We start from the raw sequence: 27128 nt of genomic DNA on the forward strand, positions 1-27128 counted from the left end.
GAAGGTGAGGACAAGAATTTCGGTGACAATACACCTATTCTCGGGGCTGATATCATCCCACTCAGCATCTCTGTTTATGATGAAGGCAATAGTAGTAGGGAAATTCCTTTCATTGACGGAGCTGAGGAAACTTGTGTGGACGATGACGATGAATGGGAGACGGAACCCAGCGGAAGCAGCAGCGAAAATGGAAGTAGTGACAAGGCATTGGATGTTGAATGCAAGGAGGAGAAACACGCAGCTCCTGTACAAGAGAGTAAGGGAGGTGATGAAAAGAATTTGAGAAAAGAGGAGTTAGGGGAGAGCCAAGAGAGAATCCGGGAGGAAGAGGAAGACAGAACTCTAGTGGACCAGCCAAGTATAGAGGAAGACAACAGCGAGAAGGATGACGACCTGATCACCAAGGAAGACATCGACGTTGTGTTCATGGCAATAGAGAAAAGTCCAGTCAAAGGAGAAGTCGTTCCTCTGGCAACACCGGAGATCTTGAGTCCTGTCAGTGTGGACACAATACCCCCACAGAGGACACAGTCTAGGGTATTTGTGGGACCTCTTCCACTCTCTGAGCAGGCTTGGGACAGGCCAGGATCACCTCAGGTGTCGATAGGATACGAGTGTCATGAAAGAAAGGCCGCCTCCATTTGCAGTTCCGAGACTGAATCTGATGGAGAGTTGGTGCCATGCGAGGACAAATGTATAGGCACCATGGACTTCCTGCTGGAGAGCGACTCTGAACCTCTCGATCTCAGTAGCAGCAGCAGTAGCGAGAGGACGTCATCTGTGGAGGTAAAGGATGGTGTGGCCATTCTCAAAGGGCAGGGTGAGAGGGCAAGTGTGGCTCCACATGAGGATGCACTTGCCAAGGGTGATGAAAATGAGAAAGACACTTTAGTTCTTTCAGACGTCCAGCCTGATAGCTCCTCGCCGTCACCTGATGCCAAGGATGAAGGGAACTGCATAGGGAAGTCGGAAAGCGGGAAAGAGAACGGGATGAATGGAAAGAAAACCGGGAAGAAAAAAGGCAAGAAAAATAAGAGGGAGATCATCGCCGAGCCAGCACCAGTGCCCGAGCACATTCTAGGGAGGCCAAAGTTAGTTCGCGGAAGAACCTGGAAGGAGAAACGGGAGCGATTCATTAAAGAATACCAGGACCCTCTTTCTCTCTCCTTTGGGAAAGAGCTGTGTGAATCGGAGATCGTCGAGGGTACGTCTAACCTGCTGACAGAAACATGCACTGAAGCCAGCCTGGAAGCACTACCCAAATGCTCCTCAGAGACCACCCTCATTATGCTGCCACCCGGGACAGACTCACTTCCAGCCATAGTTAGCGAGAACATCACCGGTACAGCGACTGATATTGATGTATCCTGTCTTCCCGAGGTTAATATCGAAGAGGAAGCACTGTGGATCAGCCGCAATGTCGTCCCACCTCCGCCTGAAGTGGCCATCGAGGTGACAGCTGCGAGTGACGAGGACGAGAGCGAGTTCCATAGTGTCCACGAGAAGGAAGATTTCTACATAGTGAAGGCCAAGGAAACAGCGAAGCCCCTCGAGGCGAAGACGGAATTTGTAGGGGATAGCGAGTCGAGTGATGAGGCAGCCCATTTGCCTCTTCACCAGGAGGTTCCTGAAGAAACCAGCTCAACGTGCGAGGTTTGGGCCGCAGATACCCCGCTCATTGGCATTTGCTTGGGAGGGAGTCAGTTAGTTAAAGAGAAAACCCATGACACGTCAGAGAGTCCCATTGACAGTAGTGATAATTCAGCATACACTGACGCCAAGGATAGTTCGTGTGCAGAAAGTTTACCTCATTCTTATGACTATGTTCAATCTTTCCCTGAAGTCATAGGCACACAGTCTTTAAATCTCGTATATTCCTATGACACAGATTCAGACTTTAATTCCAAACCAGATCGGTGGAGCTCAAGATCAAAAGACACAAGTTTAGTAGTGAATGAGAGGGCAAAGAAAGAGTTAGAGAAAGCAGGCCCCGACGTGCCTGCGGGAGAGATAGTGTATGAGGGACCATGCTCTTGTAATCCAGGTGAGTCTCGCATGGGGCCTGTTTTGCCTCCATATCTTACTCCGAAAGTGGATGTGGGTATGCGTGTAGGTAGCCAAGACTCGCCACTCCGTGTTCCGCCTCTCTTCGAAAGTGACCATGATGACGTTTTCTCAGACGACGCCATGAAGTTGGTGGTTGACAGTTTGGTGAACGAGGATAGTGAGACGCTGCAGTATACTGCGGGTGATCACGACGCAAATGGCACAGATATCCGCTCGAGGATCAAAGAGATTGTGGGCCCGCGGCTTCAGCGCGAGCGAGGGAGGCCGACGGCGAGGGGGGGACGAGATGAGGGCGATCTTGGAAGTGAAGAGCAACACCTGACGAGCGGAGAGAGTCCTCGAAGAGGACGGGAGGAATCGCCCCTCCCAGGGTCCTCTCCAGCTTCTAGTTCAGGAGTACAAGGCTCTGACGAGATGTCCCTCTCCCGCTCCCGCTCCAGATCTCCTGCCCCTAAGGAACCGGTATCAACGGCTTCCTTAGATGACTTCCCTGCCCCATATACCCAATCAGATTTGGCTTTTGAGGGCTGCCCACTGCAGCAAGAGCTAAGCTCTGACAAGGTGGATCCAGCAGAAAGCCTGAGGGTGTTGAGGTTTGAGGCAGGGTTGGACTCGAGCCCTGAGAAGCCCCAGCAGGTGGACTGCAGTTTTAGGACATTCAGGGACATGTATCAAATCAACCCCGTTTACTTGACGGACTCGGACGACCCCGAGGACCCCACCGAGTCCGACACAATAGTCCAGGGGTCAGGGGGTTATGACTTCGACAGGTCCATCACCGTCAATAGTAAGTCTCGCAGACTATGGTCGTTTATGGCTAAGCAAAGGTGTTATGGATGTTTTGTTTAGAATTCTTGCTTGGGGTTAACATTGGCTTTTGTATGCGGTTCCATTATGCTGGCAATTGATTAAGTTTTGTTTATATTTCCGTTGAAATTTTACGTTCCTTTAAATATGTTAGTACTAATATTTAATGTACACAATGGACTATCAAAAGTAACATTTTAGTTAAGCTGTTCTGAATGATTAGCGTTTTCTGGAACCCACATTTCTTCTCTGTATCTCATTTTGGTATGCAAATAGTAAATGATTACCTATTAGATCATTAGCAACTAAGATTAGTTCCCAGATCCCCAGTAGTCGGGTACGGGTGTGATTGAAAGCATCTTAGCACAGGCCGCAGTGTGTTGTGTTTGAGCCCTTCACAGTAAGGCACATTTAATTAAAAGAACCTCCCTCTTTCCCCCTCTCTCTGTCTCGCTGTCTCACACTCATTCACACTGGGTGGCTTTGGTGGTGGTGTAGGCTGGGGGTCTGCCTCGGAGGAGTCCCCAGTGCCCCAGGAACTCAGCTCGTCCCCGCCCCTGCCAGGAGTTCGAGGGGCGAGAAAGGTCCCTAAGGTCACTAAGCTTCTCAGGGAAACTCAAGGTTAGCTATGCATGTTGCGGGCCGTGTGCTTGTTTATATGTATGTGTGTGTGGGTGGCCGCACAGTTTGCTAACACTTATAGTCACAGTTTGATTGCGTGAATTTATGTATTTATTTATTTATTTATTTATGTATTTATTTAGTGTTATTTATCATATGTTTACTGATCTAGCATGCTCCGTTCATTTTATGAATGTTAATTGATGCTGTAAGCCCTGTGCTATTTGGCAAGCATTCAAGACACCTGACAGAAGAAATTAGGTCAGGAAGTGTCTGGTATCCCACTTGCTCCTTGCAGCACTGTCATGCTGTGACTAAGCAGCTTGCATGACGGTTACGCTGTAACTAAATATGTGTAACGGTGTCTACTATTTTTAATTAGTGTTCTAACCTGTCTGTCTGCATTTGTTTTACTGTAGTAAGTAAGACTAAATGTTGTCTTCTTTATTCATTTAGAAGCTACATACAGAAGTTTGCCCAGCATGTTATTATTCCCATTTTCTTCTATGGAATAAGGCTTATAGAAAACGGGTGTTATGGGGCTAACTTTACAATATTGACGCTATCCTTTATTTATTGCAGGTTAGGTTAGCATTGTCTGTTCTACTTTTGATGTTGCCAATATTAAGTGTAATTTCAATTGTTTTTTTTTCCTTTACTCGGAAAAACGCAATGAATGTGCTATTCATTGTAATAATTTAATTTTAGATAAAGGAAGAGTTCTGTAATAATTAAAAAGTCTCCGCATTCGCACACGTCTAGAAATAATCCGACTACTGCATATTATTACTAGAGCACAAGCGCGTCCCCATCATTCATCTCTTATTCATTTTATGATTGTTTCACATTTGCAATTGCTAGTATGTCGTAGCAGAGGCACAGAAAAGCGAGTAAAAGGAAGGGAGGGTCAAGGCGTTCATTGACGACATCGCATATATATACACCCGTGACGGGGATGTCTCCAGGCCAGGCGTCAGAGCCACGCGCTCGGGAGGCCACTGGCGTTGCTGGCATTACTAGGGACTGATCCACGAAGTCGAATTTTATACTAGTTGCCGGCAGAGAGAAGGAGATGGAGAGAGAGAGAGAGAGAGAGAGAGAGAGAGAGAGAGAGAGAGAGAGAGAGAGAGAGAGAGAGAGAGAGAGAGAGAGAGAGAGAGAGAGAGGGGGGGGAGGAGAGAGAGAGAGGGGGGGAAGAGAGATTCTTCACGTTGGGAAACTTGAGGGCAGTTGTAAGTCGTAGATGAGTTAGGGAAAGGGGAAAGTAGAAAGCTTCTCTCCCTCTTTCCCTCCCCCCCCCCCCCCTCTCTCTCTCTCTCTCTCTCTCCCTCTCTCTCTCTCTCTCTCTCTCTCTCTCTCTCCCTCTCCCTCTCCCTCTCCCTCTCCTCCTCCCTCTCCCTCTCCCTCTCCCTCTCCCTCTCCCTCTCCCTCTCCCTCTCCCTCTCCCTCTCCCTCTCCCTCTCCCTCTCCCTCCCTACCTTTCTCTCTCTCTCCCCCTCTCTCCCACGATGGTAAGAGCATTCCTTGAGAAACGGTCAGTGTTCGACTTGGCACGCGTCCGACCATCGCCAGCTCCCGGGTAATGCAGGGAAAGAAAGGGGGCAAATTCTTGAAGTTCTAGCGTATTTCAAGTCGCTATGTTGAGGCAGACTGTATGGTTTAACGGGGCTCACATGAACACTTGAGGCATTACCCGCAAATCTCCGCTGCACTTTCCACTGGCTCTCTAACATGTGTAAACACACACAGATATACGAGCGCGCAGAGACACGCTCACGCAACACGCACACACGCACACGCACACGCACACGCACACGCACACGCACACGCACACGCACACGCACACGCACACGCACACGCACACGCACACGCACACGCACACGCACACGCACACGCACACACACACACACACACACACACACACACACACACACACACACACACACACACACACACACACACACACACACACACACACCACGCACACTGTCGCACAGCACTCACACACGCACACGTACACACAAATATGCGAAGAATGAACGGACTTTATGATCGATTAGTAGCAGAAGCAAGGGATACGGGAACAGATAAATATTGGATAGTAAGTCGCCAAAGAAGAGGACATCAATAGAGGGAAAGAGTGTGTGGGGGGGGGGCGTCAGAACGTGACTCTGTGACGAGGCTTTTGTTACAGTTTTACGTAATGTCCCGAGGCCTCGTCATCGCAGTCACGATAGGCCAATGGGGGCTAAGAGGAATGCGGGAATTTTACATAAGGGTTACTTTTACTGTAAGTTGCCCGTGTTTCATTCAGCGTTTTTCGAGTTTTGAATATGTTTGTGTTGACGTTCCCGTTCATGAGCAGTCAAGGTTAGGGGGGCGTGGCCAATCCCACGCGATTGTTCCGGTTTCTTGAAGGGTTATTCAAGTGGAGGCACGTCTTAAGAACAAACAGGGGGCCACTAGGTAGATCATCCTACATAATAAGCTTCCGTTCCTTTCCGACACATCACTCTCACTCCGCCCCCCCCCCTCTTCCCCTCCCCCTCAGCTGCTCCCTCCACCCCAGTAGTACACTTCCCTCGCCTGCGGCTTTGTTCTCCCCCATTATTCATTCACTCCGCCGTGCTGGCAGAAGACGTGCTGTAGTATGAGCTGCCTCGGCACTGGTGTTGGTGTCCCCTTGTTTGTTGTTGACTGTGTGGGAGGGGGAGGGAGAGGGAGGAGCGAGGGGCTACCGGGTGTTACAATAATGGTGTTGACGTCGCTCCAGCCGTGACGTTAATGGCAAAACCGCGGGTCGGAAAAGTTCTTGTGTTATTATTTTATGACCCTGGGTTATGGGGGGGGGGGGCGTTTCACGTTCTATTCGGTGTCGCTCACGAGAGAAAGTGAATAGTGGAAATAGAATGTGGCAAGAAGGAAAGATCTAATATGAGTGACGCATCACAGATCACCTCGGCAAAAAGCAGTGGATGAAACGAAACAAGAAGGGAAAGATATGGCAAGACGGGGGTGTGGTTATCGGAATGGGCGTTGTAAGATTTCTCTCAACACAGAGCGACGCCAGTATAGGGGGCAGCGGCGGAGTGAGCGAGCGTGTGTGAAGTAACGCTAGTTCGAGTGTAGATATATATGTGGTTTCTGTGTATGAGTGTCGTGTAGGGGATTCACATAAAGGGGTAGCAGTGAGGCTTCCGGAAATGTGATGAGTCAGTCCTCGGACAAACTAATGGGATGAAATGTATATGTGATCTATAGGGGTGTACATATTAGCCCTTCCGACAAGACGTTGTACGGCTTGCAGAAGAAAAATATTGGTTTAGGCGTACACACGACACTGTTGAAATATTCTGCGCACATATGCTTCCCAAAGTGTTCTTCCTCGCAAGTGCAGAATGGCTTCCTGCCTCCAAGAGCCTCCTCTCGCGACTACTCCCGTGGATACTAACATATCAACGGTGGAATGTGTCAGTGCCGCAATACGAACATCTTTTGTCAGCTGATTTGTAGTAACTGATATGGAACGTAGACTACGAAGAGCTTTCTCTAATCAAAGATAAAATGCGGTCGAAGGTGGCAGTGCAACCCAGGCGAATTGGCCATTATCATGCGATTATCTAGTTAGGGTGACACCGCAACTGCTGCCTCCCCTGACTGCGTATTGCATAGAGCATTGCACTGCCCGGACTTCACTGTGCTTGAGCATGAATACACGCTCTTTCATAGCTAAAGGTCATGCAAAGAAGGGGGATGGTTGTATTGTGGATTTATTACTACTCCGTTTAGTTGCCCCCCATCCTCCCCTCCCCTTCTCCCCTCCCTCCTCCCCTCCCCTCCTCCCCTGCCCCCATACGCCCCTACGGCAAGAAGAAATGTCAATGACCTGGCGGCGGCGTGCAGGTTGCAGCCATTGGGGAGGAGAGGGAGGCCCGGTCGCGGGGGTGATGGGTGGCACTCACGGGCCCCGGGCAGTGCCACTCCTGGACGGTCCTCGCGCGGACCTGCTCGCCTCCGCTGGTGCCTCGAAACCCAGAGATACTTTCGCACTGTGCAATGGTACTCGGAATCGATATCTTTGAGATCGAGACACAATTCGATTCCATTATGCCTTCGGTTAGATGACAAACCGAAAATGACCTGATTATATGTTTGCAGAAGCGCTGTGTATGATGGTTACGCCTGTAATGACATGCAGTATTAGTGATATTACTGATCGAGAAGATGACACCACCAGTGGCATTTGACATGTGATCGCGGTGTGTCGCTGAAGTGATCTCTCCCCAGTGTCACTCTCCAGGAGCTTCCGTGTGCAGTGCAGTGAAGAAACGAACGAAACACTCGCTATTACCGTGCGAATCTCCCGTCCGTGTCTGCGAAATGTCCACGTACTTGATCGCATTTCTCATTAACAGAAAGCCGTCTTTAGAGGATGATGCAGTGTTGCAAGAGGCTGGGGTGTGGGAGCTGTGTGGGAGGAAGATGGTTGTGCCAGAGACGTAGGTGTGGGAGGCGAGGAGGAGGTTACGCCACAGGATGGGAATTCTTAAGGAATACTACGCTGCAACCTTCCTTGTTTCAGAGGCGTTGGTGGCGAAGGGGGGTGGGGGGTAGCAGGGGTTCCAATAGTGCACAGACCGCTTCCCAGTGTACATAATGGGTGGTGATGGTGGTGGTGGGGTGGGGGGTGGGGGTTAGTACTTAAAGCGAGGAGAGTAGAATGCGTCATTCATGGGGATATGTGTGTGCTCCGGTGTGCAAAAAAGTGTTTAAGATCGGACGGCCATGGCTTGAGCCTTATATCCCCCTCCCCCCGTCCCCCCTTGGCTTGTCCACTTGGCAACACAAGAGCTGAAGTCCGGGTGGATTGTCTCCCCTTCTTTCAGCGAGGGGGGAGAATGGGTTCAACATGCAACCGAGTCATTGTGTGTGACCTATCCGTGGGGAGTGGGATATAGGTCAGGAGGCGAGGCGTGAAGAGCAAGGCACGCAAGGCCTATTTTTTTCTACATACCGCATTTATAGGAAGGAACTTTGTTAACATGGTACTCACCCCCCACCCCTCCCCTCCCCTTTCTTCTCCCCAGCCCTTTTCTCTCTCAAGGTTTGGTTATATTTACTGCGTTGGTTGTTGGCTACGCCGATGTGTACAAGCGGAGTATGTGCTCTAACGATTAGAATTGGAGAAAGCTGGATCGAGTGCCTGGCACGTGTATGCTCACCCGCCCCTCCCCCTCTCTCCCTCCCCTCCCCTCCCTTCCCCTCCTAACCCTTGTGCCACGTGCGTGGACTGTTTAGGGGGAGGCCAAGCTTGTGGATCACCCTGTTTTTCATGTTTTTTTCATGTCATCTTAGGATTGTAGTTGGACTTTTATGAAATGATTTGAAATGAAGATGAAAGTAAAAGGTCACAAAAAACAGCCAAGACGAGAAGTGAAAACAAGAAGTAATATAACTGAAAGCCAGCGTGAAGAGGTATGACAAGGGAAATGGACACCCTTGCGGTCACGGCGTCACCACAGCAGTACGAAAGCAACTACTAACAATATCAATAGTATACACAACACTGGCATAAACATAACACGAACCTTGACGTCACTTGACCACGAACTACTAGCATTGACATGCAAACACACCAGCACAGAAACCAATAGCAATGCCAAGAACAACAACAAGGACAAAACATGATCACCGGACACCTGACAATCAATGTGGCTGCGAGGGAGGAATGACAGGTGGTCGCTGTGACACGGCGGCAGGGGCAGGTCGCAGGGGCAGGTCGATGTCTCGTGGCGAGCTCGCGGGTCTCGTGTTTCAGGTGCAGAGAGGAGCGACCTGTAGTGACCTGGAGGGAGAAGGGAGGGAGGGAGGTCGTGAGAGGGAGGAACCATGTAGAGTAGATGAGGAGGAAGAAAAGAATTGAGTTGAGAGTCTTCTTTCCGGTGAGAACTTCTTATAGGCCTATAACGGATTAGCCATATGGTTAGTTTGAGATTTCTCTTCGGGCCGCAGTGAGTGTGATGGGAAAGGGCGTGGGTGGTACTGGGTGCCCCCGGGGGAAGGCTGTCGTGGTCGGGGCCGCGGGGGATGCAGGTGGCATTCCCGACGCATCCGCTTTTTGCTTCTTCTTCTTCTTCGTATCTCTTGATATCTCATCGTCTGTAAATGCGCAATTTGCTTGCCACCTATTTCTTCTCGTCTATTTTTTTTCTCTCCCTTCTTTGTCTTCTTTCCTTTCCCCATGATACCTTGTACACTCCTTGCTTTCCGCCTCTCGGGTCCCTTCCATTAGTCTCCCTCACTCCCCATCCTCTCCCTCCCTACCATCCTTCCTCCTCCTCCACTTCCACTTCTACTTCCACTTCTTTTAAGAGTCTGCTTTGCGGGTGAAAGTGAGCAGCAGTGCTCGCCGAGCGAACGCAGATTCACCTCCCTTTGCGCGATCCGGTTTTCACTCGCGAAGGTACGGAAAAGTGCCCCGACACCAGGTCATGAGCCGGAAGGTTTCTAATTCCTCATGACACTTCTGGGAAAGCTAAGCTGGGAGGGGGAGAGGTAGGGGTGAGGGGGAGGGTAGTGCTACTTGTTTGGATCTGAACCAGTCGTCTCTCCTGCAGTGTCGTGGAAACATTGCGTCGTGCCGATGGAGGGGGCGAAGGGGGAAGGAGTTGGTGCTGTGGTTGTCCTTCCTTCATGGTTGTAAGGCATCGTGAGGGGCAGATTGGAGGGGGGGGGGGGCATGATCGGGAAGGAGACAGGATGTTTCTTCAAGGTCGCCGGCGCACTGTAATAGCACCACAGGACCGAAAGAAACGGCAATTGAGTTCTTGTATGTGGGTACTTACGTGCGTTTACGGGGGTTAGAATCAGTTGCTGTATTTGTTAAGGGAATGTGGGGGAAAGGGATGGATGATAGGTAGGGGGTTGGGGGGGGGGTTGACGGAAAAGAGGGAGGGAGGGAGGGTGGGTGGGTGGGGGGATGGGTGGGTGGGCGAGTAGGTGGGTTGGTTTTAGTCTAAGGAATACCATCATCATTGTGAGTGACGTTCTTAGAGAAGAAGAGAGGGGAGAGTATGAAGATGGGGGGAGGGAACTCGGGAGATCGGTAGGTCACGGGTATAAGCGCTCGCGTGACGTCAGTTAGGGAGGGGTTGACTGCGTTCTCTTGTCGGGAGTTTTGTGCATTCGGGGTGATCAATATGTGGAATTTTTTTATTTTTTTTGTTAGTTGAACCGTAGAATAGCATAGCCCACGATTTCTTTGTTGTCGTGTTAGGTTATCTTGTCGTATCTCGTCGTTTAATCTAGGAATATATTGTTACAACTAATACGCTTACGTTTACATACGAACCCACTCACGCCATATGTAATCCCAATCTGGAAGCAAGAAAAGGAGAGAAGTATTCTGACCTGAGACACTAAGTGAGGCTCCGAGAAAACAATCGATAGGATCGATTTTACCAGATGGGGAGGAGAGGGAGGGGAGGGAGGGGAGAGGCATGGCTTGGCTGTAGCACGTGCGTCCTCCCTCTATTCGGGACTATTCCCAACCCGCCACGTGTTCGTGAGCGGACACCCAGTACACGAGGTTCTCTCAATTATTCCACCCGATCAAGAACCACGAAATTATTTCACCTCGCCTCAAGCAAGGTGCCTGCCTCGTGCACCGAAAGCCCGAGGAAGCGAATACCATTCCTTTTAGCTTAGGGAAAGAAGCTTTGTGCGATAAAGCGGACTCCAGCGCCAGGGGAATCGATTGCCCACGCGAAGGTACCGGCATTTCGGTCCGCAGCAGAGCCGTTGTTGGGAACTCGAGATCGGACTACGGTGGTGTGGATGGACGCATTTTCGGTCTCTGGCGCAAGTACCTCTTGGCGGTGGTTGAAGTGACGTTGAGCAGTGCCTGGGGAAGAAAGCAAGATTATAATGGTGGATGTTCTACATATCTGGAGCCATGGAGATGAGGTGTATGTGTGGTATACATATTGTAAAGGGTTTGTGCTACGGCAAGTTATTGAAATGAGCATGCGTGTGTTTAGTTCACAGCAGTTCCATAGTAAAGATGGATGTGTAAAAAAACAGTCCTTGGAAAAAGTAAAGATGCCCCCATATAATCGTACAAGGGGGATAGATGAAGGCTATGAAAGTGACCACTCGAGGAGGAAATTTTATCCTTTACTGTGCCGTAAGTTTACCGCGAGCCTGCGTTTAGTAAAGTCCTCCCCTTTCCAGAGAATGCCACGTTTTCTATCCTCAACAGTCTTACACGTTCTCTTTGATTGTGGTAGCTACGTTAGGGTAAACTAAAACAATTACACTCAGTTCTCCTAACTCCCTTTCTTCTGTGTTTTTGATTGATCTGCGTGATAAGAAGTATTGTGGTGGACAATAAAGTGATTTATGCATAACCGTGTGAAATATGATTAGTGCATCAGTGTATTTTAATTAATGATTTATTTGTGCATGAAAGCTTTTCAAAATCTTAACCGCGGATGACCTGGATCGGAACCCACTTGAAGTGTGCTAATGAGAACGTTATCCTTTTTGCAGGTATCGTGCAGAGATGGGAGGTGCTTCAGGCCCAAGCCGTGGAACGGCAGCGGCAGAGCGGACAGGTGCGAGAACTGCAGCGTCAGGTGAAGTCCCTGCGCGTCGTGCTGGAGTCTCTGATCGAGCGGGCCAACGACACCACACAGGTGAAGGACCTCGAGACCCACCATCAGCTCAGCGACAAACTGCAGGAGCTCAAGGTGAGTACGCGAGTTTCGGCATTCTATGAACTATACATAAGGGGGTATTCCTTTAGTGGAGGAGGCTTGCAATATGTATGGTTATGATTAGGAAATCAAGAGATTTTTTTAGGACAGGGTGAGAAAGTAGTTGTTATTCTCACACGAAAACAATAAAGATTAAATAAACTTGAAAGAAGGAATGAGAAGAAAGACAGTTTACCTCGGCGCAATGGAAGGCGCACATGACACGCTCTGTATTTTTCTCAAAAGTTTAATCCCGTGTTAGCCTGGAGGTGCAGGAACACGTGCTTGTTAGGTAGGGGTTGCAATGTGATCTTGCAGTGCTTCAGGAAGGAGGGGGGGAGGGTTAATGCATTGTTTTTTTTTAAATTATTGCTTTTTATTTTAATTTTATTTACTATGTTCCTGAACTGGAGTTGATTACACCGTCAATATCTCATTAATTTTGGGGATAGTTCCGTGATGCAAGCCTTGAGCAAAATACAAAATACCGACTCGACTTCTTCAATAAGAGAAGCCAACACGCGTTGCACTTCCACTCACTCCGGAAAGCCAAGATGAACACAGCAGCTGGGAAGAAAAACACCAAATTTTCTCAGTGTCCAATTAGCTATTTAGGCGCGAGAGCCTTGTTGTCGGGCATGATGTGGCGGGCCCTGATTGGTAGCGAAAGGAGTGACGTCCCACGCGCGCGCTCTGCTATTGGTGTTGACAGCCCCGAATTATCTTGTTTTACCTCTTGGTGCGCCGCCAATTTCAAGCTTTGTGGCCTGGAAAATGGCCGGGTTGCATCAGCGGCTTTGGCTCCGGTGCGACTCGATTTTCATTTTCGTGTCTTGATTGGTAGGGTGGTGCTCAGCTATAAAATAGATCGTTTATATGGGGCGTTATATTTCTTTACTAGAAACATACAAGCTAGTTTTGGTCGCAATGGACATGGTTCTTAGATCCCTTATTCTCCTCATTTCACCAAGCACCATAATCTCCGTCATAAAAAAAAAAAAAAAAAAAAAAAATCGTCTTGTGTGTATTGTCTTCAGGATGTTAGACAATCTGTTTTCCTGAAGGATTGTCCTTGTAACTCGCGTCCTGTGAAATCAGGGGTGGGGATCTTGTGGTTGTATTGTAAGTTGTTCCTCTCTCTCTCTCTCTCTCTCTCTCTCTCTCTCTCTCTCTCTCTCTCTCTCTCTCTCTCTCTCTCTCTCTCTCTCTCTCTCTCTCTCTCTCTCTCCCCCTCTCCCCCTCTCTCCCCTCTCCCCTCTCCCCCTCTCCCCCTCTCCCCCCTTCTCTCCCTCCCCCCTTCTCTCCCTCCCCCCTTCTCTCCCTCTTCCTCTCCCTCTCTCTCCCCCTCTATCCATCAGTCATCTGGAAAGGGAAGTCATGCAGACAGCGTCACAAACGTCACTTTTTTTTATAATGCATTTTCTTTTCTTTAATTGGACACAGCCGCAATTCCTGCAAACTATTTTATTTTTCTCTTACATAATGGTGGTTAACACCCGTAGACTTTTCCCCGAGACATACGGCCTTTGCTGTAGACTACAATAGTGATATAGGTATAATTGTGAATGTAAGAATGGACATATGTATGTGTATGTGTATATATGTATATTTATATGTATATAAATAGACAAACACACACACACACACAGAGGCAGTGCATGCATATAGTATACATCTTCATATTCTTTATTACTGCTTCCATACATACATATACACATATGAAATGTATAGACTATATATGTATATGTGTGTTGGTAATGATTTTCATTGATGAAGAAATCTATGAGACTTAAGGTTAAATTCTGACGTTACGCTGTTGCATTTGCATTCGTGTGCGCTTGTAAGATGATCTCGTGCCGTGTATCCTGATACAAGTCTAGAAAGATAGATTACACAGAGCGATGAATGTATTCCCTCAGACCATGACTTCCTCTTTCGAAGTTCCTTGACGTCTTTCGCGAGCCTTGCCCTTCCTCCTTCGGCGCTGCCACGATCCGCTAAGTCCGCATCCGCGCTTTGGCGTCGCGTCGCTGGTTTGGCTTGGCGCCCGTCCAGGGCCTCGGGGAAAGATGGGAGGGGGGGGGGGCAGCACATGCTTGTAGGCACCGGGAAAGCTGTGCTTGAGGGAGAGGGGGGGGGGGGCAGAACATGCTTGTAGGCACCGGGAAAGCTGTGCTTGGGGGAGAGAGGGGGGGGGTTGTTTACCTGGTCCGTGCACACACGCCCAGCCAGGTCACTAGAGCAGGTCGGACATGTTCTTCATGTCCAGACTGGAAGGTTGTGTTCCCCGACTGCCCTTGGCGCGCCCGGCGAGCGAGTGCTTGCATTGCCTGGCCAGGGTGAGGAGCGCACGCGGGCGGCTGGCGCGCTGAGGGAAGCGGTGGCATGCGGAGGTCGCGCTTAGGTAGGTTGTGATGAGTATCTTCCCTCACGCAGAACAGTAGGTTAAATTATTTACGATATTCGTGTTGATTGAAAGGCCTTAGCTGCGCCGAGAAAGTTATTTTTATTGTAAGTAGAATGTTTGTGAGAGAGAGGGAGAGGGGAACGGAAGTATGGAAACCGTACGAGGAGTTCTTCTGAAATGTGTTTTAAAATATGCGCTAGAACGGGGTGTGCTGTAGAGAGTTCGTAGGATTATTCCCAGGGCCAGGATGGGGCAAGGGAGGGCGGGTGGGGGTAGGGGGCAGAAATAGACGTGTCTAATTTATTTGTCGGGGCCCACAGCTGAGCGGGGCCGGGCCCTCCGCGGGGGACCTTGTCGCAGTAACGATGTCAGATTTACACCACCCTTCCTCACTCGCCCTTCCCTCGGCCGGCCGGCGCAATCGGCCCTTCCTCAGCCTCCTTCGCCTGCTCCTCCTCTGGACGCCCTCTTCCCTCTCTTCCTTTCCACTTTGTTCACATTTGATATCAACCTCCCCTTTTACCCCCTCCCCTTCCCCTTCCCCTTCCCCCTTACATCGCTCCTCCCTCTGGGGTTTTCCTCGGTCATAACACCCGTTCACCGCGCCCACGCCCACGCCCCTTGGCTTCCCAAACCAAGGAGTTCACGTGGTCCTCCCCAATGCCCTGCTCACGATGCCAAAAACTGCCGCTCGTGACGCCATGCAGAGGATCGGTTTTTTGGCACTGATTCTTAGTCTTTGTTGAGCGTCATCGAATTCCGTGACAGGGAGAAATAGAAACGGGATTTAGAAGACGGCCATGAGGTGTTTGTATGAGATTTGCATGACCCTCTGCCAACATGGTGGAACGGGGTGGTAGTGGGTAGGTTTAGAGGGGAAGGGGAAGGGGAAGGGGTGAGAGGAACATAGATGGGCGTGTGGGAGCCATGTCGAGGTTCCTGGAATATTATTTTGTTAAGTGAATATTTGACTTGGGGATTGGGAAGCTGTAGTGGGTGGGGGTTGGGGGGTTAGGGGTAGGGAGGTGCGCAACGGGGGAGCATGTTCAGATAATGGCTCAAAGCACGCGTACCGCCCACTACTCACCCACCCACCCGCCCACCCGCCCTCCTGCGACCACTCCAACACTCCTCCGTCTACAGTGATCTTGTCCGAATCGGCTTTCCTCTTTTTTTCACTGTCGAAGCCAGGAAAGTATTTGATTTTTATATGCTCCGCCAATCCCCCCCCCCCCTTTCTCTCTTTCTGTGTGTCTCACTCTCTCTCTCTCTCTATCTGTCTCTCTCTCTCTCTCTCTCTCTCTATCTGCCTCTCTCTCTCTCTCTCTCTCTCTCTCTCTCTCTTTGTCCCCCCCCCCCCCCTCTCTCTCTCTCTCTCTCTCTCTCTCTCTCTCTCTCTCTCTCTCTCTCTCTCTCTCTCTCTCTCTCTCTCTCTCTCTCTCTACTCTCTCTCTCTCTCTCTCCTCTCTCTTTCTCCTCTCTCTCTCTCTCTCTCTCTCTCTCTCTCTCTCCCTCTCTCTCCTCTCTCTCTCTCTCTCTCTCTCTCTCTCCTCTCTCTTCTCTCTCTCTCTCTCATCTCTCTCTCTCTCCTCTCTCTCTCTCTCTCTCTCTCTCTCTCTCTCTCTCTCTCTCTCTCTCTCTATCTTCTTTCTCTCTCTATCTCTCTTCTCTCTCTTTGTCTCTCCTCTCTCGCTTGTGTGTGTGTGTGTGTGTGTGTATGTGTGTGTATATATATATATTATATATATATATATAATATATATATATATATATATATATATATATATATATATATATATATAATATATGACTACTGATTCTTCCGTCCGTCTTCCCGAGGCTTCACTTGGGCATCTCTGGAGAGGAGGCTGTTGGGAGGCAGGTAGTATCTTGGGCTCGTCACAGGTCCTCGCGGGAGGGGGAGGAAGGGGGGGGGGTCACCGGGAGGCGTGGTGCGACGGCAGAGGGAGGGGCGGAGGGAGGCGGGGTGAGTGTCTACAACATCGTGCTGAGATGATAATTTTCACGTTCCGGTTGATTGACCACCTCGACCCCCGCTGGTGCCGCAGCCCAGCTATCCTTCCGTCCCTTTTCTCTTCTATCCTCCTGCTCACTCCCTTCATCTAGCTCTCCCTATTCCCTCTCTCGCCCGGCCTTTTATCCTCGCGTTGACCTCGTCCTTGAAAGTCGCAGCCATGCTCCACACCTGTCACCGGTCTGCGCATTCTTGAGATGGATGAAGCAGCGAGGCATCCCAAGTGTTGCGTCATTGCCGCGACAGCTGCGGCCGAGCGAGCGCCTGTCTCCATGCTGCGACTGCTGGCGGCGGCGCCTTGCTATGGCTCGGGGCGTGGCCGGGTCGAGACGGTCGGAGACTAAATGATTGTCGTCGTAGATTCAAGTGCAGAGTAGTAGGAGAGCGTTAGTAGCCTATAACATGCATCACGTGAGTCTCGAAGATCGGGTTGTCACGACAGACCGATAAATAGTCTCGGCGAAAGCCTCGGCAGATCCCTCTCGACCGCGTGCTCTCCGGACCCTGTTAGTATGCTCATCGAACTCGCTAATTACCTGTTAAGGCAACCTGTAACTAAGGTTCACTCGCTCTTACACTCTTATTTATGCATGTACTGGGTCAGGAGGTCACTTTACCTGGCCTCGCGTGTGAGTGCGTGTGCAGATCTGCATTTCCGTCTAGTATTGACATTAGATGTAATAAGAGTAAGGATAAGGCGGGGGAAGGGAGGGAGTTATTGGCAATCGCGCCAGAGTCTGAGTGTTTTTATGCGTACCTGAGGATTATTTTCAGTGGATGCATCTATCTTTAATTTGATTTCGTCTTGGCGAAAGGGCCCGGGAGAAAGGAGGGGCGGGGAGGGGGTGAACGGCAGTTGGTGACCAGTCGAGTGTAACGATGCTCTGTGGGGGGCACCAACCCCCGTCATGACCACCTCTATGGGAATGCAATGAGGGTGCGGTTCTCTCCCACCAACACCCCGTGCGTAATGCCACTTAGTGAGGGGGGGATGCACGCTAGGGCCGTAGTGCAACAGCAGGGCCCGGAGCCTTCTCGGTGCCAAGAGGCCCATTGAGACGTGAGCGCGACATCCTGCCAAGGGGTCTTCCTCCGATGACTATCTCCGCACGGCCCCACGTCTGCCTCGGGATTTATAGGCGTAGCGGAGGGAGGGGAGGGGATGTGATAAGGCCGGTGGGCCGAGTTGATAACCGGTAGGCCTCCTGGAAGGCAGCAAGATACAGGCGTATGGAGAGTGAAGGTGTTGTCAAAGGGTTGAGATCCTCTACTATGATACACTGTATTTCCAACAACACCACAAAAAGGGGCGGGTCAGAGAGGACGATCGCTCTCCTTCCTTGCATGAAGCATTCAGCCCAAACAAGCCGCCAGCGGTGTTTAGAATATCGGCCGCATCGCTCCTTCGAGTTCGTGTGACGCTGTGGGCGTGACGGTATTCCCGGGGCCTCGCAACAATGCCCGACGCGTAGGAGGGAGGGGGTGAGGTGGCGTACCATCTGGTATGCTTTGGATACGCGTTGGTAGCTTTATACTAGATAGCAGGAATATTGATTGGGGTGTATATGCAATAGGTATAGGTATGTCGTAACATGTGTTGGTTTGTTTGTATATATATATATTTTTTTTTCTCTCTCCCTCCCTCCCCCCTTCCTCTCAGTTTCTTTCTCTCCCTCTCCCTCTCCGTTTCTTTCCAGTTCCTCTTATTCACAGAACTATTTCCTTATACGAGATGTGTTTCCTCTACAGGACCTCCAGCAGGAAGTGATGACGAGGAAGGGTGAGGTGTCGAGCGTCAACCTCGCGGTTCACAGGTTCATGACGGAGACCGGCTACTCCCTGGCGCACCTCAAGGACGAGGTGGCGGATCTCTACCGACTGTGGGACGAGGCGCACAAACGGTGAGTGCTTTTTTGATGTTCATTGGAACTCGTTCAGTGTCGCGTCTTGAGTTTTTAAAAATCGTGTATGCCTTCAATACTGATTCTAGTTTGTTTCCTATCATTGGAAGAGCATAGTAGATTGATAATTCATTCCCGTCCGTCCCTCAGAGCCAGCAGCGAGCTGTCGCGGCTGGAAGGAGTGGAGGCCACGTGGAGACTGTGGGAGACGCAGGCGGAGGAGCTGCGACGGGCTCTTCGCAAGGACTGCGATACGCTCAAGGTCCTGGACGCCGCCATCCAGACGGGCTCCCTCACCGACACCGCCACCGCTTCCATGCAAGATGTGGAGAGACTCCTGAACGACCGCCGCAAGTCCCAGCCCGGGAAGAGACTCACCCTCCAGCACACCAGGACACAGGTACGACGACAGCCCCGGGACACTCGCCCGCGCCGGCTGACTTGGCCTTTCGGGAATTTGCTTTGTTGTGGTTCATCAAAGGGACTTGAAGAGGGTGCCCGACCCTACTCTCTGATGGTGCTCACTCCCACTCTCTTTGCATTTGTGGCGGTGTGCGTCGAAGAGGGATGGGGAGGTGGGCGATCAAACGCAATTTAGGTTTGTTCGATGTGATGGCGGAACGACCGGGCCCATTGTGACAGCTCATCGGTATGCCGTCTGCCATACATTTTTCTTTTTCTTTTTCTTTTTCTTCATCTTCTACTTCTTCTATTTCATCTTTGAAATGCCATCCACTTTCCATTCTCGCCATTTTTTCTTGGTCCCACATATCCTGCATGGAACATATTTACGTCGAAGATATGTCTGAAATCTCCGGAATGCAAAGACAAAAAAGGGCCGAACTCGCCCAGATCCTGCTCCCCTTTGCCTTCAGGCCTTCTCCCTTATCCATTATGCCCTATGCCTCCCTTAATCCATAAATCCCCTATCCCTTAATCCCTATGTCATCTCCCTTCTCTCTTACCCCTTAAGACCTATGCCTTCCCCTTGCCCCTTAAGCCTTATGCCTTATGTCCTTCCCTTACCCCTTAATCACTATGCCTTCTCCCTTCTCTCTTATCTCTGAATCCCTCTGCCGCCCCCCTTATCCCTTATCCCTTATGCCTCATCTCCCCAGGCCCCATCCTTCACCTCCCTCCAGAATCACTCCGGCCGGGGGGTCCTGCGCCCTCCTCAATCTTATTTAAATAGGAGAGAGCTTTCTCTCAACTGCTACTGACGGCCACATTAATCAACAAATTGGGAGGTGTCATCGAGGGAAAAATACGACCGGGAAAGTGTGTGTGTGTGTGTGTGTGTGTGTGTGTGTGTGTGTGTGTGTGTGTGTGTGTGTGTGTGTGTGTGTGTGTGTGTGTGTGTGTGTGTGTGTGTGTGTGTGTGTGTGTGTGTGTCACACACCCGCAATTTATCTGTCCATAATTAGGAAGGTAAAGAGGGAGATTCGATGATGCTCCCCCTTTACCACCCCCATTTAAACACGATGGGAGAGTTATTGCCGCGTTGACAGCCCTCATTAAAGCCACGGAGACAGACAGGATCTCTTTCGTAATCCCTCCGTGCACCTGCCCCCTTGTCAAAGGACTCCCAACCCCATTTCCCCCTGCCACCCCAGCCCCCTCTCCCCTGCCGCAACCGATAATTGTCGCCCCTTGTATTGCGATAAGACTAGTCTGGGCCTCGCCTTGCCTTGCTCAGAGGGTAAATGTAAGGGTCGTTTTTTTATTGGCTTATCTGCTTTGTGTGTTTTTTTTTCGGTCGTCGGGAAAGACAACAAGAAAGAGGGAAAGACAGATAGATAATTGAGCGAGCGAGTGAGTGAGAGAACGAGAAACTACGGCGTAGTGCGAGTGAGAGAAAAAAGACGAGAAGTTGTTAGAAAATGAAAGGTTGTTGAAAGTCCGCGGCCAGAAGACTCCTTTTCTTTATGAAGATGTGAAGTGATGTGGCGGGCATTACAGGTAATAGACTCATTCACAGGTCAGGAACGAAAGGCCAACGCAGGAGTAGGGAGGGAGGGAGGGAGGGAGGGAGGGCGAGCGAGGATAATAAACCTTTTCCGTCGTTATTTATGCGGGGGCCATTACTAGAGGCAGGGGCGGCGTGCGGGCGTGGGGGTGGCGTGGGCGTGACGAAGAGAGGCCCCGGTACCCACTGATGACCAGCCATTTGCGCGTCTTGTCTGACCATTACGCCTTCACGCAAGCAGGTCATTGTGAGTCTGTGGAGGCGGCGTCTGTCCATACAGCCCATCCTTCAGCCTGTAGGAGGCCTCGGAGCCCCTAGGCCTATTATCATTCCCTGTTGAGCCTTCCTTGGAGACCTATTATCGCCGTTCTCTGTATCTCATGATCGGGGATGGTTTTCAAGCCTTAGCTTTTTTCTTTTAACGTAAGGTGCGTTTTTCGACACTATGAACTTCATTGCTTTACAGTGTAGATCAGTGTACAGTATATTCTCAGCTTTTTCCAGTGTTCCTACCCCCTTCGATACTGACCCTCTCCTCCTTCCTCCGCAGGGCGTGGACATCCAGGGCTCGACGACGTCCCTGGGAGCCTCCGGGGACGAGTGCCTGAGCGACTCCGGCACCTCCGGGTACGAGTCGTGTTCCTCCGAGGAGCTGAGCGAGCGCGAGCGGCGTCTGGCTCACCTGAGGAGGCTGGCGAGGGACCTGGAGGCGTCCCTGCACCCCAGCTCGCAGGCGTGGGTGGCCATCACGAAGGTGAGTCTTCGGAGTAGATTGCAGAGGCGGATTGCAAGGACTTCAGGCCACGTGCAAGGCGGATCCATCACTTTTGTTTCCGTGTGTAGAATTAACGATGTAGTTGTATGGACGATCTATCATTTTTTTTTTATTTTTTTTTATGTATGAAATTTAATTATGGAAGAAAGAGACTAAAGATTAATGCATGGCTGCATTTTGATCGGGGGAGGGATAGGTGTTTCGGGATGCAATGTTACCAAGCTATGTTGATCAGCTGTCATCTGTAAAACGCAAAAGACTCGATGATAAAGCCCCCCCTGTTCCTTGCAGACCTTGTCCAGCGCAGAGTCGGAGCTGAAGGACCTACAGAAGCACTGCCGAGAGCTGGTGGTTCGGTCCGCGGAGAGCCTCGACCAGGCCAAGACGTCCCCGCAGCTAAGGTAAGAAAGGATGCGAGGAAGTTCGGAATCGTTTAAAGGAATGGAAGGAAGTGGTGCCTGAAAGATGGGGAGGAGACGGGGAACGCTTAGAAAGGTGTAGATTTACTTATGGTCTCAGGAGTATGTATAGAATTAATATTTTTAAGAATTACATTGTTAGCTGTTTTTTTTTTTTTCATAATGATAACGATAGCTGTCAAAAAAAGGATATCGAGAAGGCAGAAGGTAAAGGGAGAAACCTAACCCGGGAGCGAAAAGTAAAGTATGTTAAGTGGAATGCAAGGGATCTCAAGAAGTCTCGCGGACATGTGGTAGCCTTGAAGCATGAGCCAGGGGAAGGAAGGGCCTAACCAAAGCGCAGCGGAGGAATGCAGTAGCCTCCATGTTAGCGAGGGAGATGAATAGGAGGCCTTAGATGCACACGGCGAGTTTGCGGTGTATTATGGTAAGCAGCGAAGGGGGAGTACACGACGCCAGGATAATAGCGCAGTCACGACCCTTCTTAAGACCAGTCGAGAGATACTTCGTCTTCTTCTTCGTTTGTCTTTTCGTTTTTTTTTTTTTTTTTTTTTTTTTTTTTTTTTGACGTCTCTCTCTCCCTCCCTCCCTCCCTCCCTCTCTTTCTCCCTCCTTCCTTCCCTCCTTCTCTCTCTATTTTTTTCTCCCTCCCTCCCTCCTTCCCTCCTTCTCTCTCTTTCTCCCTCCCTCCTTCCCTCCTTCTCTATTTCTCCCTCCCTCCTTCCCTCCTTCTCTCTCTATTTCTCCCTCCCTCCTTCTCTCTCTATTTCTTCCTCCCTCCTTCCCTCCTCTTCTCTCTATTTCTCCCTCCCTCCTTCCCTCCTTCTCTCTCTATTTCTCCCTCCCTGCTTCTCTCTCTTTTTCTCCCTCCCTCCTTCTCTCTCTCTTTCTCCCTCCCTCCTTCTCTCTCTCTTTCTCCTTCCCTCCTTCTCTCTCTCTTTCTCCCTCCCTCCTTCTCTCTCTCTTTCTCCCTCCCTCCTTCTCTCTCTCTTTCTCTCTCCCTCCCTCCTTTCTTTCTCCTTCCTTCCTTCTCTCCCTCCCTCCTTCTCTCTTTCCCTCTCCCTCCCTCCTTCTCTCTTTCCCTCTCCCTCCCTCCTTCTCTCTTGCCCTCTCCCTCCCTCCTCTCTTTCCCTCTCCCTCCCTCCTTCTCTCTTCTCTTTCCCTCTCCCTCCCTCCTTCTCTCTTTCCCTCTCCCTCCCTCCTTCTCTCTTTCCCTCTCCCTCCCTCCTTCTCTCTTTCCCTCTCCCTCCCTCCTTCTCTCTTTCCCTCTCCCTCCCTCCTTCTCTCTTTCCCTCTCCCTCCCTCCTTCTCTCTTTCCCTCTCCCTCCCTCCTTCTCTCTTTCCCTCTCACATCCGAAGACGAGAGGGTCAAGTGAAAAGCCAGATAAAAAGGAAGAGGCAAGACCGAGTGCGCGGGGCCGTAAATAAGTCTCCTTCAGTAAACTCCTGTGTGCCCGTCGTCGTCGCTCGCCTATTAAGAGGATCGAATGGATTGCGAAGACCGCATTGTTTGTATGTAAAGAACAAAAAAAAAGGGAGAAAACGCGGCGGTGGGGAGGGTGAGGGCGGGGAGGGGGGGAGGGCTCGATCGCCGGCGGGTACGTGTATCGGGCCGGGCCGGTTCGCCATCGCCCCCGACGCCGCCAATCCGAGAGACGTGCGAGCGATTGTGCATTATCTCCACACCGGCATCTCGTATTATCCCGGGATTTCCCAGCCGTAATGCGAAACAGAAGGTGACAAGTGAAACGAACCATGATTGGCCGGGTCATGGGAAGGGGGCGGGGCTCGACGTGGGCGGCGGCCGCTGATTGGCGGACGCGGTTCCCGCACCTTTTTCGGAGGTCATTACAGATCAATGATTCGGTTTTATCATGTATAGACCAATCGGCGGAAAATGGATTTGCTTGTGGTACATTAGAGGCAATAAATAGCGGGCGGGATGGCAAAGCCCCTGGTATCTCCCTTCCTCCCCTGGCGCGGCCGCGGCGGTCGTGTGTGTGTGTGTGTGTGTGTGTGTGTGTGTGTGTGTGTGTGTGTGTGTGTGTGTGTGTGTGTGTGTGTGTGTGTGTGTGTGTGTGTGTGTGTGTGTGTGTGTGTGTGTGTGTGTGTGTGTGTGTGTGTGTGTGTGAGAGAGAGAGAGAGAGAGAGAGAGAGAATGTAATAATGATGTAGGAAAGGCAGTAGAACGGGTGATTATGGAGGAAAATAGATATTTAAGATTGCACGGCGAGATTAGAAATGGAAAACAAATTCATATTAAATGGGTTAATAAGCAGTTTGCAATCCTTAGAATAAAACAATTTAACGTATAGCACTTAATGTATTCATCTGATGACTGGCAGCGTATGTGGTCAATGAGGAAGCTTCTGAGCCATGATTTCCCTTTCCAGGAGACGCAGCTGGACCAAGGACACGAAGGGTACCCGGACAGGCCGCCTGGAGCGCCGAGGTCACTGTGCCTTGAGTGGGCGTGATGGATGTGGGCGTAGTGTGAGTAGTGGGCGCCGTGGGTGGATGTGGAGAGTAGTGCGGGCGGCGCTGCCGTTCCAGGCCGCTCTCCTGCTGCTGTTCTGCGTGGCGTGTCTGCTGGAGCCCAACTGCTGCGACCACGTGAACACCCTCAACCTGTCCCTGAGCCCGCAGCTGCGCTACGTGCACGGCCCCCCGCCCGTCTGAGGGACTCAGCCGCCCCTGTACATTTGTTGTCTTTGACCTGTCCTGTACGTCAGGTGTACATAACCCCTGCCACGATGTACATACCATGGCCTGGTGTACATATGAAGGCATAGTGCAGATGCCCTGGTCGGTCGACCCCCTCATCCCCCGCTACGTACGTAGCCCGCTCGGGAAGCGTGTGTGCGAGGGCGCACACGGCGTCCCGACGGGCCGAGCGAGAGAGAGGGCCGGGTGAATGAGCGAGGCAGGTGTAAATGGCTGTGACCCTGCATACCCTTCGAGGTCCTGCAGGCTCTGACGGGACTTACTGCTCGGGGTGTGACGCAAGCCCCCGCCCGCGCCGCCCGCCCGCCCGCCCAGGAGGGAGCGGCCGCGCCCCAACCCTCACTCACACACGCCCACAAGCCCGTCACTACGTCATGTCAAATATTTTTGTATACACTTAATATATATACTGGTAATGTGTGTGGATGGAAGAGAAGTGTCATGTCTCTAAGGATGAGAGTTGTGGGTGCAAGGACAAGCGTGACACTAAATGTCTAGGTAGGGTGATACAATGTGTGTTTGAGATATAGATACATCTATATATATATATGTATGTGTACCCAGGAATTCTGGGTTGTAATTCTAATTAAAGCAGTGTGAATATTTTTAACTAGGCCCTGTAAAGTTATTTTAGAAAAGGTTGAAAATATATATATAATGATTTAGGGTGATTGAAAATGTATATTGAAAATTCTTCGAATGGTGTTTGCTATATAGGTCTGACCACAACCCTCGACGGGTTTGGTCGCAAGGGCGGCCGGCCCTTTCGGTCGGCCGCCCTCGGGAGGTGTGTGCCAGGGCGCTCGCATGACCTTGGGTCGTGCCATGTTGGTGCCACCTCCCTCCAGTACTGTGACAAGCCAGGCATCCCGGCACTGCGGGAACCATCACGGATTCATCTGCGGCCTGCGGATAGCCGAGGCTCCTTTGGGAGAAGGCCGGAAGTGCTTCGCCAGGAGACACGGAGGCGCAGGCATTGCATGGATGCCGCCAGGCGACCCTTGTGGTCAGTGCCGCGGACATTGCTTTGCTGGAGCCTGATACCACGCCCTGTGCTAGAGCTGCCGCCGACTCCCACCTCTTACTATCATGATCCTAGTATGGTTGGTCAATGGCATGTCATGAGTCCTAGTAACCAATCCCCAGAATGCTGTACAAACAGCCAGAGAGGATCTCGACACTTCGCGAGCAGTCGCTTATCAGACACCTTATCCGGACGGTCATCTGATAGTCCAGGGATGGGCCGTGACCCTAAAACGTTCCAGCATCTGTCCTGTACGAGAACTTGACGCCTGCCCGTGGCAAAGTCTAAAGCCTTGGTCAGTGGAAGAAATAGCCCATGCAGGGCACATTGACGCCCTACCACTTTAGGCTCCTTGTTGAGGCATGCAGATGACCCAAGACTCGAGGTGCACACAGAGCACACAGACACTCCCTATGTCGGGATTTTAGTCGTGAGACATGCTATTGCCCCAGTCTTCCGGGTGTCATCATTAGGCCCAGCTTTAGGAGAACACATCCAGGGTACAAGGATCGTTCTGGCAGGGCAGGCAGAGGAAAGTAGGTGCAAGGGAATGGAAATCCATACCCTTGCCAGTGTGGGTAAAGGCTGATACCACCAGTTTAGGGCCCGGCAATAAACACCATATAAATCAGCTTTGATAAATAAAAAAAAAGTAAATAAGGTAAGGCATGTAACACCCTAGTGTAGGCTCGAATCTTCAGCTCCTGCTCTAACAACAACAATAGGCGGGGCGGGATTCTGCGTGGTTGAGGCTAAGAAAGTGCAGGTGCGTCGGCAGAGATCTGCGGACGGACGGCAGCAATTCGATTGAGTGACGACGGCCCCAATCATTTGCAAGAATCCCGCCTCGCGCATCAAACATCGTAGCCTTAAGGTCACTGCCTCAGCAGAGTTACAGGGGAATGGACGTTAACAACAACAAAACGATTATTGAGTATGCTTGTTACTGACCCTTAATGAAAATTGATGATCTTGAACACTCAGATGTGTAAGCTGCCATTTTCCCCTTTTCTCGACCAGCAATTGTAGTTTTGGTGAGGATGATAAGTATTAAGAAGGATGAACATTGCGTGTTCGACACGCAGAGAATTTAAAGGATTTTAGGTATTTTTATAGAGGGTTTGAGACATGGCCCTCCACACAGGGTGGATAGCCATGTCAACAGGGTTTATTCTGCGGCGAACATTACCACGCCTTATTCACACTGCATTTTATTCTATTCAAACATATCCCTTTATTTAACAGGATGGGAGATTTGTTTTATTTTCTTATGGTGCTAATTAAGAAAATTAATCTATTCTATTCATTTTACAGTGTATGATTACATTTTACGTAGTAATGTATGCCAAAGGCTTTTTTTTCTATACTGTATTCAGTGGTTTGCATTGTTTTTGTACGTGTATGATGATTTTTTTTACTACAAAAAGGGTTAAACTTTATATTTATTTTATACGAAAAATTTGTAAGAGTTGTTTGATTGAATGGTTCAAAAATATCTGGATGGATTAGAGTTTTCCTATTTGTTTACTAAAGGACGGAGGACTGGGTGGGTTGTAGTACCTTAGTAGTTTAAGGCGCAGGAGAAAGAAGCTGCTGCCACTGTTCAGTCAACAAATTCTCTCCCAG

The 27128-nt window shown here is 50.4% G+C and overlaps 1 protein-coding gene across 1 annotated transcript in view; it reads left to right on the forward strand.

Annotated features, from left to right (window-relative positions):
• Positions 1–27128, forward strand: part of klar (klarsicht) — a 483791-nt gene that overhangs the window by 455045 nt on the left and 1618 nt on the right. Inside the window, exons 21-27 of the mRNA XM_086554727.1 lie at positions 3373–3495; positions 12046–12245; positions 18443–18594; positions 18745–18994; positions 21111–21314; positions 21627–21736; positions 24148–27128. The exon at positions 24148–27128 is cut by the window's right edge and continues 1618 nt beyond it. Coding sequence (XP_086410853.1) covers positions 3373–3495; positions 12046–12245; positions 18443–18594; positions 18745–18994; positions 21111–21314; positions 21627–21736; positions 24148–24433 — 1325 coding nt within the window. The 3' untranslated portion in view covers positions 24434–27128. The remainder of the gene's footprint in view (positions 1–3372; positions 3496–12045; positions 12246–18442; positions 18595–18744; positions 18995–21110; positions 21315–21626; positions 21737–24147) is intronic.

Source organism: Penaeus japonicus, unplaced genomic scaffold (assembly GCF_977035675.1).
Source record: "Penaeus japonicus unplaced genomic scaffold, GWHDUDI00000001_assembly GWHDUDI00000030, whole genome shotgun sequence".
Lineage (NCBI taxonomy): Eukaryota > Metazoa > Arthropoda > Malacostraca > Decapoda > Penaeidae > Penaeus > Penaeus japonicus.